Source organism: Elephantulus edwardii, unplaced genomic scaffold (assembly GCF_000299155.1).
Source record: "Elephantulus edwardii isolate Elephantulus edwardi_28Jun2011 unplaced genomic scaffold, EleEdw1.0 scaffold00168, whole genome shotgun sequence".
Lineage (NCBI taxonomy): Eukaryota > Metazoa > Chordata > Mammalia > Macroscelidea > Macroscelididae > Elephantulus > Elephantulus edwardii.
In genome coordinates this window covers 2,906,319-2,916,609 of record NW_006399918.1, presented here as the reverse complement: position 1 = coordinate 2,916,609, position 10,291 = coordinate 2,906,319, and the positions used below count along the sequence as shown (strand labels likewise).

Genomic DNA, 10,291 nt, shown 5'->3' with positions numbered 1-10,291 from the left:
TTTGTTTTATATTGTTAATTACCATGATTAATGTAACTAATTAATTACAGTATCTAATCAACCCCTTATCGTGTATTGCCTTTCCCTCTACACAACTTATCTATTTATTATATTTTACTCCCTCTTCCTGCCTCCCTCCCTCCCATTCCCAGTTAAATCTACCGAGTTGATTCTATCTGCATGTAAACATTTCCTTAGCTTTTTATAATAGTGGTCTTGTATTACAATTAAGGAGTTGTGCTTACAACCTCAAAATAAGCAGTTTAAACCCACCAGCTACTCCAAGGGAGAAAGATGGACAGTCTCCTCCTGTATGACTTATTGCCTCTGAGGAACCACTGAAAATTCAGTTGTGAGTTGGTTCCAACTCAATAGTATGAAGCCATGTATCACAATTTTCTTTTTTATTGTGACTTCTCTCACACAGTATAGTTTGTTCTATGTGCACTCCTGCTGTGCAGTATGTTAATGAATTAGTGAATACTGTTAGTGAAGTGAATCATAGTATCAGAGTACCTCTTACTGAGAGTTAGTCACAAAACTAGTAGCTCCAGAGAATAGACAATAAGGAAACTTTCCACAAGGCTAATAACTCAGGAGTATGAGGCAGAAGTATTTTGGGGTAACCCTAAATAAAACCCATGAAAAATAAAAGTCACACATCATAACATCATTCAAACAATCAGAAAATGGGTGAGGATGTTATAGCAGAAATGGAAGTAGCTAAAGATAATGAGAAGAAGGCTTTGACATTTTTTTCTGAGTTTGGCCTCTATGAGGGAAAAACTCACGGCGTGCTGGTGTTGACCACTTATCTCCATTCTTACCCAAGAAATAACGCTTTTCACTAGAATAGCATAGGCTTCTAGGGTTTTAAAGTGCACAAAACATCTTTCTTTTTCTCTCTCTCTTTTCAAATGAATGAAGAGGGGAGAAATAGTCCAGCTCAAAGTCCATTGAGAGTTAACAGCACACCAAGTTCGTCAAACCTCCAGAGGATGATGCTTTTCTTACAGTACAGGATTTCCATACCAGAACCATAGGAGATGCCTTTATCTATTTTCTCCTCCAGAAATTCTTGGTGTATATCTTTTGGGAATTCTTCTGTAAGATGCCCATCATTGTGGTGGTTCCCCTTGCCCCCAAACATTTCTTATCTGACTCTACTGTTCTGAGTCTTTAGGGACTGCTTTCCAAGTATACAAATTTTTCTTTTCCAGTTCTTTGTTCTTTAGACCTTACTAGGAACTCCCTTGAACTCCAAAGAGGCTCCTTCATGGAGTATCCTCAGGGGTATCTTCTAAGAAAATATATACATCTCTTCTGCACAGCTAAATACACTTACTGTGAGATACAGAATAGGTAACAGTTTGAAGAATTGTGGGGCTTTTTGTTAGGGGTTATAGAAGAGCTAAATGTGGGAGATTTAGATATTTTTTTTCCTAATGGGATATATAGGAAGGGATATTAGTACCTGTAATTTTGATGCCATATCCGTACAATAATAAAAGTGCTAGCTGGTGAATCAGGAACAGAATCCTTTCCAACTTTTTTTTCATAAAATGGTAATATTGAGTAAATCACTTCTCTATTCTGGTCTTCACTTGCTGTTTTACAAAGCGAGGAGAGTTAAATTTGATAATGTGTGCTCTTGATTGAATTGACTCTTTTCAAAATATGTGTTGTAAATCCTAATTCCGTTATGCTTAGGAAGGCGGTGGGTCGGCGAAAGAGAGAAAGACCCTCAATCTCATGGAACAGAACAGTGACTGCAGCAAAGGGTTTGAGTGCATCAGAGATTGTGAGGATGGCACAGGATGAGACAGGGTTTGGAGCTGTTGTTCATTAGGCTTTTTATGAGTGTTCTTGGCTTTGAGGGCACCCAACAACAGCGACATGCCTGTGGTGAATATCCCTTTGGAAAGAAGTGTCTTTGTCAAGTTAAAGAGGTATATTAGAGAGTTAAAGAGATTGTTGAATCAATATATTTTCATAAATGAGATTAAACACAAACAAAAAGCAGTAATAGAGAAAGAAAGATGGCAAATTATCCAAAGATTTCCCAGGAGCCAAACCAAAAAGAGAGATGGGCTTTCATTCAAAGATGACAAAGACAGAAAACTTTAAATAAAACCAATACCCTGAATTAAAACTTCCAATTTCTTAAATACTGAGAAAATAAATACATTGTTTAAACTAACCATTTGTGGTTTAAGATGACTAAAACAACTTTGAGAAATGATGATAGTTATAGAGCAGGGTTTAGGTCTTTTGTTCATAGGGTCTCTGTCTCAACAGCACTTAACAACAATAACAAAACAATGTATAAGATCCCTTTAAGTAAATGTATTTTATACTTCCGCTCTTGGAAAATTTCACAAGTGAAATAGTAGCCTAAAGAAGTTCATATTTGTCTTCTACCTTTTGTCCCTAGGAATGATGGATTATGTCAATCACACTTGGATCCCAAATTTCATCCTTGTTGGTTTTACTACCTCTGGGACTTTGCGACCTCTTGCCTTCCTGGGAACCCTGTGCATCTATCTCCTCACACTGGCAGGGAACCTGTTCATCATTGTTCTGGTTCGAGTGGATTCTGGACTGTCCACACCCATGTACTTCTTCATCAGTGTCCTCTCCTTCTTGGAGCTCTGGTATGTCAGCACCACGGTGATCACACTGTTGCATACCTTGCTCCATGGACCTTCATCCATCCCATCTACTATGTGCTTCATCCAGCTGTATGTCTTCCATTCCTTGGGAATTTCTGAATGTTATTTGCTGTGTGCCATGGCACTGGACCGCTACCTGGCCATCTGCCGCCCACTCCACTACCATGCGCTCATGAACAGACAGGTACAACGATGGCTAGCAGGGGTCAGTTGGGTGGCTGGTTTCTCAGCAGCGGTTGTGCCAGCCAGCCTCACAGCCACTCTTCCTTTCTGCTTCAAGGAGGTGGCTCACTACTTTTGTGATTTGGCACCACTAATGCATTTGGCATGCATTGACACAAGCTGGCATGCTCGGGTCCATATTTTGGTTATAGGAGTGATCAATGCATGCAATCTTATGTTCATTTGGGGACTGTATGGGGGCATCCTGAGGGCTGTGGTGAAGCTTCCCTCAGCTGCCAGCCGTGCCAAGGCTTTCTCCACCTGCTCCTCTCATATAACTGTAGTGACACTCTTCTTTGGCTCTGCCTTTATAGTCTATGTGAGGCCACCTGGAATACAGACTGAGGGTATGGACAAGCAGATTGCCTTGCTGTATGCTCTTTTTACCCCGTTCCTCAACCCTATTATCTACACCCTTCGTAACAAGGAGGTGAAAGAGGCTGTGAGGAGAGTCACTCAGAGGATTGGGGCTGTGTTAAAGGGATCCTAAGAATCTGTAGGGTCAGAGAACATTCACTTCATAACTGAAAAAAAAAGTTTGATAATCTGTTTTCAGAACATTGAATTTGAGCAATTTGAGTAATGCAAATAAAGGATAAATATTGTCCCAGACTACATGAATACCCAAAATGGGAAGTATAGCATATAAACGTGGAAAATATTTGAATTTAAAAAAAAGTTTTAGAATGCAAAGATAAAACTATGTTGAGAGATTTGCAGAGAAGAGAAGTGGCTGCAGAGGTTGAATTCAAGATCAGTTACTATGAAAGGATATTAGCATAAAAAGATTACTTGAGTAAATGTTTATATGTAAATTTGTGAGCAATGGAAATAATGTGCGTATGTGAAATTGAATGTTGCTGAGGAAACTTTCACTAAAAGGATGTTTTAAGTGGGAGGTAAGAATTTATTTTCTAATGAGAGAAAAAAGGGGAAAGGAAGCTCTGGAGGCCTAGTGGTAAGGAGCTTTGCTGCCAGCAGGAAGGTACAGATTTCAAAGTCACCAGCTGTTCCCCAGAGGATGGACAATCTCCTCTTTTGTGACTTACTGTTTCTGAAAACCTGCCAGAGAGTCAGCTATGGGTTAGTTCAGACTTCATGGTACACAACCACAATAACAATGGGAAAGAGGTAAGAGGTTGGTGCTGATAGTATTTGGCACATTAATAGTTTAATAAAATTGTAGAATATTTTGTAATTTAAATTTCAGTAATAAGTCATTCCACCAGAAAGTGCCATTGATGGAATCTGTTTAGTACAATAGCTGTTCTGGAAACCATGCATAGTTACAAAAAGCATAAATACCTTATTTTCCCGAAGAACTTGTAGTTTTCTTTTGAGAAATAATTTTTCTATCTCTCTTTCATCCACATACACGCACACAACAGAAGCAGCACACTATCATATTGCCTAAGAAGCTGTGCTGTCGTCTCTGCACTCGGTTATACAGGAGAAAGATAAGCAATCTCCTTTTTTGCTGTTTACTTCCTCTGAAAACCTACTGGAGGGTTGGCTATGAGTTGATTATGACTTGATGGCACAACAACAACTAGAGGAAATAGATTTTTTTTTCCTTTTTACTGTATGTGCAAATGCAGTGGAACAGAGAAAGGATTGATAGGGAATGAGAAAAATACGGAAATCTTATAGACATTTTACCAAGTCTCAGACATTGGGATCCTAATAAAATTGGCACTGTTTTATTAATGAAAATGGGCACAGTTTCTAGTTGTCTTCAGGTTCTTATCATATGAGGCTTGGAACTGTAGCATCATCCAAGCTCATTCTCTGTTGCAGGTTAGTGTGGTCACTGGGTATTGAACACACAAAAAGAAAACTCATTTGAAAAAGATCTTTTCAGGCAGGCTATCCATTTCTTTTTAATTTGTTGTTTTCGGCTAATGTTGATGAAATGCATTTGATGAAAAGAAATTGGCTTGGATGGTTGTACCTTAGTCTTTAAACTGATATGTTTTATCTTTAGCACTTTGGAGAGGTCCTTGACATCACATGTTTCCCAATGCAGCACATCTTTTGATTTTTGACTGCTGGTACCAAGGTTGTTGACTGTAGAACCAACTAAAAAGAAATAGTTGACAAATTTAATTTTTTTTCCATCTATCATGATGTTGTCTATTGGACCAGTGGTGAGGATTTGTATTTTCTTGATATTGAGATCCAATCCATGTTTAAGGGTATAGTCTTTTTACGTAGCATAGATTTTATGTAGCAAGCAGTTTACGTTGTCCTCACCTTCAACAAGCTAGGTTATGCTATCTCTGTACAGCAAGTTATTGATGAATCTTCCTCCAATCCTGATGTTACTTTTTCTTCATAAAGCCCATAATTTTATAAGTTTAACCCAAATCCTTTCCACTGTATCATTTGACTCTAATTATCACTGTTTACCTGAACTAAAATTATTCATCACTTTTACCAAGAACATCAACCTGCAGAAATGGGTATTAATCTAAATTCAGTGAATCATTAACTTCTTTTACTGAACACATTATTTCCCCCAGATTAACTGTCATACCTCCAGAGGACATGGCTTGATGCAGGGTTTTATTAGCTTTTGCGGTGATCATTTTTTGCATTAAGACATTGGCCACTTTGTAGCTATTTATACTTTCTGCTTCATTTCTACAAAGAACACTGGTTTCCATACCTCACAGAAGTGTTCTATGATACCTTGTTGTATATCATAGAGTGGAACCAACCGATAGCTGACCCTCTGGTGGGTTTTCAGAGGCAGTTAATTGCATGGGAGGGGATTGCTCAGTCTTCTCTTGCAGAGCATCTAGTGGCCTTGAACCACCTGCCTTTGGAATTATAGTTCAACTTCTTGGCACTAGACCACCAAAGCTTACACAGTCATAATATTTTATAGGTGAATGTTTTGTGTGCATTTTCTCATGAAATCTGAGAAATGGACAAATGATTTTCCAAAATGAGTTACTATGTAAAGAGTCTGAACTCACTCAAATGTTTGTAATTTACTGAGCAAGAAAAGAGATAAGAGAAGGGCAGGATTTAAGTGGCACAAAAACCATTTGACCCTGATGAATGAATCTTTATCATTGCTGTCTTTTCTTTCAGTTCTTGATGGCAAAATTTTCACTTTCTATGAACTCAGGAATCAGACTATATCATAACCACATGAGCTTTAATTTCATGAACTTTCACTTAAATGTGAGGTGGTGTTGCTGTTATGAATTGTTGTTGAGTTTTTTTCGCCTCATAGCAACCCTACCTACAAAAGAACGTGGCCGTATGTCGCACGATCTTCACACTGGCTGCTGTGCTTGACCTATTCTTGCAGTCACTTTGCCAAAACATAAACTAGAAAGAGAAACTTTTAAGGCATGATTAATACAAGCCAAAATTGTTTTAAAGAAATTGTCAGTGCAGCGAATTAAGAATTTGATTACTAATCTAAAACTCATCTTGTCAAACCCACAGGAGAAAGATGAGGCAATTGGCTTCAGAAAAGATATGGATAGCTCTCATCTGTCCTGTCGGGTCACTATGAGCCCAGATCTACCTGACTGTAGGAATTTTGCTTTCTTTTAAAGTTTTCTCTCTTTTTTTTTAAATTTCCCCTTTCTTATTTTTAATTTTTTCTTTTATATTGGTTTATTTAAAGGTTCATATACATTGTTTTTCACATCAGATCTTTGCCATTTCCTTCACCCCTTCCTCCCATCAAATTGTGTGACCCTATGATTAACAACCCTTCTCAAACCCTCCTGCCCGTGGATTCTCATACTCATTCTATAGTAATGATCTTGTACAATATTTGTCCTTATGGGACTGAGTTAGTTCACGTAGCATAATTCTTTCTTGTCCCTCCCAAGTTAGGTAATAATTTAAAAAAATCATTGCTCCTGCATGTTGCATAGTATTCCATCATGTGAATGTACCATAATTTCTTAATCCATGCAATTGCGGTTGGACATTTGGGCTGTTTCCATGTTCTTACAATGGTGAGTAACACTGCTATGAACATTGGTGTACAAGTCTCTGTTTGTGCCTCAGTTCTCATTTTCTTGGGGGATACTGCAATCAATAGAATAACTGGGTCATATGGAATTCCTATGATTAGTTTTTTGAGGACTTGAGGAAGTATCAAACTGCCTTCCAGAGTGGTTATACCATTTTACGATAAAACCAAAATATAGAAGAGTTCCTATCTCACTGCATCCTCTCCAACATTTATTACTTGCTGTCCTATTAAACTTTCCCAATGCTACTGGAATGCCAGTGCTACTGGAAAGAGATGGTATTTCATTGTAGTTTTGATTTGCATCTCTCTTATTACCAGTGATTTTGAACATTTCTTTAAGTGTCTGTTGGCCATCTGAATATCTTCCTCTGTGAAAATTCTTTCCATGTCTTTTGCCTATTTTGTATTTGAGTTATCAGTCATTTTCTTGTGGAGAACCTGACAGACACATTGACCAACGGATCAGAATCAAGAGCCAAGAAATAGACCCAGCTATCTATGGTCAACTGATACTCGACAAGGAACTAAAACCTATCAAACGGGGAAATGACAACCTCTCAATAAACTGCACTGCCAAAATTTGACTGCTTCCTGAAGAAAGCTGAAACAGGATCCACATCTCACACCATACACAAAATTCAACCCAAGGTGGATCAGAGATCTGGGAGTAAAGCCTAGAACTATAAAGTTAATCAAAGCAAACTGCGATCAAGCTTAGACGGCCTAGTCTATGCTATAAAGAAGCTGCTAAATACAATCAGAAATGCATAATCTGGAGAGGATAAAAATTGATGAATGGAACCTTCCAAAGATCAAATCCCTGTGTTCATAAAAAATATTTTCCAACAGAGAGTAAAGAAAATCTGCTGACTGGGAAAACACATTTGGAAATACCATTTCAGACAAAGGTCTCATTTCAAAAGTTTACAGCTTTCTTTTAATATTTTTAAATGCTTATTTGTAAGTTACATTTAAACAGTAAAGTCAGTTTTGGAAAATCATTTTGCCTTCTACAGTCATAAAGCTTATAACACAAAAACAGAACTGTGTGACTCATTAAAGTTTTCCATTCAACAAATTTTCACTTTGAAAAAGTAATAATTATGATCTCTATTTATAGCAATGTTCACAATGTATTATTAAGTAAAAAGATCATGCTGTGGTATAATAGGCAAAGTGTGATTCTAGTATTTTATGGGGATCTGGGGAAGCTCATGAAACATTTCTAAAAGAATAGATGCAGCATTTTAATAGTGAGGAATGGCATCATTATGGATGAATGTTTTATTTTTATTTTAATGTATTTATTTTATAGTAAGCTAACATTTTTTAGAAAAAAAAGAAAATAAATACATCAATATTTTATATCTTATGTAACTTTGGATTTATAAGAAAAACACAAGTTATCTTTAAAAAAATATGCCAGTATTTTGAAGAGAATTTATTCTGTTCTTTAACTCATTTGACTAAGGCTTCTTGAAATTTCTCAAAACATAGAGGCATAGAAAGTCACTTATATTTGTCTAGGAAAATCTTCATTACATTTTCTTCTGGAAACTCTATGAATCTGGAGAAAGGATGAAAGTTATACAAGTGTTCAGGTCTTTCGTTCATAGGGTCACTACAAGTCACCTTCAACTTGATGGCACTTAACAACAACAACAAAGACAACAAGTGACCCTGCACCTCTCTTATTTGTTGTTTATATGTGCTATTGACTCACCTGCAATTCATAGTGACCACATATACAATATATCTGAAGCCTGCCCCGTCCTGATCTAGTCTCACTAACTCTGACACACCTACCCCCAATGCTCCAGTTACTGTATCAATCCCTCTCATCTGTGGTTTTCCTCTCCTACACTGTCCCTCCACCCTTCTAAGCATGTTGTCCTTCTACAAGGACCAGTCTCTCCTGGCTACATGCAATATGTGATAAGAAGCTTCAAAATCCTAGCTTTCAAGGAGAAGCTTGGTTTCGCCCTCTCCAAGACAGACCTGTTTGTTTTCTTGGCTATCCATGGTATGTTCAAGACTCTTCTCCAGCACCACAACTCAAAGGCATCAATTCTTTCGCTGTCATTCTTAGTCATTGTCCAGCTCTCTGCTGCATAGCAAGTAATTGCGAAGACCATGTCCTGGATCAGGCATACCTTGGTTTCTAGACTGACATCATGGCTTCAGTCTCTGACAGAAGATTTTGCCAGTGCAATTTACCTTTTGATCTCCTGACTGCTGGTGCCAAGAATGTTGATTGTGGAGCCAAGTAAGCTGTAATTGTTGACCTCAATCTCTTCTCTATCATGTTGCTGTCATAATGAAATAAGCAAGGAGCAAGAGTTGGAAAACCAGAGTCTGCCTCGCTTGGCATTTCTTAAGCTGAAGTGACTAAAGAACAAATTCAAGCATTGAGTTGCAATACTTAAGAATGTTATGGGCAGAATATGGAATGATTCAGGAAGCACTAAAAGAAAATGGAAGGGATTTACAGAGTCGCTGTACCAAAAAGAATTGCCTGACACAGAAAAATTTTAAGAAACAACATATGATCAAGAGCCAATGGTGATAAAGGAAGAAGTGAAGCCTCCTCTTAAGGACTTGGCAAAAAATAAGGCCCCAGGAATTAATGGAATATCAATTGACATATTTCAACAAACAGATGCTGACCTGGACATGCTCACCAGGCGGTGCCCTGGACATGCTCACCAAGAAATCTGGAGGACAACTACCTGGACAACTGACTGGAAGATATTTCTATTTATTCCCATTCCATAAAAAAGCTGACCTGAGAGAGTGGGGAGATTATTGAACATTATCACTAACATCACATGCAAGCAAAGTCCTGAAGATTGTCCAGCAATGACTAGAACAGTACATCAACAGAGAACTACCAGAAATACAAGCTGGGTTTAGAAGAGGTTATGACACTAGAGACATTATTGCCAATATCAGATGGGTCTTAGAAGAAAGCAAACACTACCAGAGGAATGTCTATCTGTGTTTCATTGAGTAGGTTAAGGTGTTGTTTGACTGTGTGAATCACAACATATTGTGGCTAACCTCGAGGAGAATAGAAATCCTCCAGAACACTTGATTGTGCTCATGTACAGCCATCTCTAATTAAGACCTACTAAATTAGAAAACTTGAGAGTGAAAACTAGCAATCTGTATTTTAACAATACATCAAGAAATTAAGAAGCAAACATAATTGTAAACCCTCTGTTAGAAGGAGGAACCAGTCGTGGGTAACCAAGTACCTTCCTCTGTCCTTGTTAGCTCTTTTGAGTCTGTGTGTTCTTATCCTCTTTTTATGGTGTAAACAACTTCTCCCATGAAGGAAGTCTGTGACTTTTGGTAATGCTTGATAATTTTGTAGGAGAACAATAGGAAA

At 37.8% G+C, this 10,291-nt stretch overlaps 1 protein-coding gene across 1 annotated transcript; it reads left to right on the top strand.

The window, feature by feature from the left end:
- The first annotated feature begins 2,439 nt into the window (after window positions 1-2,439).
- LOC102868432 (olfactory receptor 6N2-like) lies at window positions 2,440-3,384 on the top strand. Its single transcript, XM_006895520.1, has one exon. It carries the CDS (start codon window positions 2,440-2,442, stop codon window positions 3,382-3,384), a length of 945 nt encoding a protein of 314 aa, XP_006895582.1.
- The last annotated feature ends 6,907 nt before the right edge of the window (window positions 3,385-10,291 follow it).

Bases quoted from the DNA above. Each gene is read 5' to 3' on its own strand.
- LOC102868432 (XM_006895520.1), top strand. From the start codon at position 2,440: ATGGATTATGTCAATCACACTTGGATCCCAAATTTCATCCTTGTTGGT.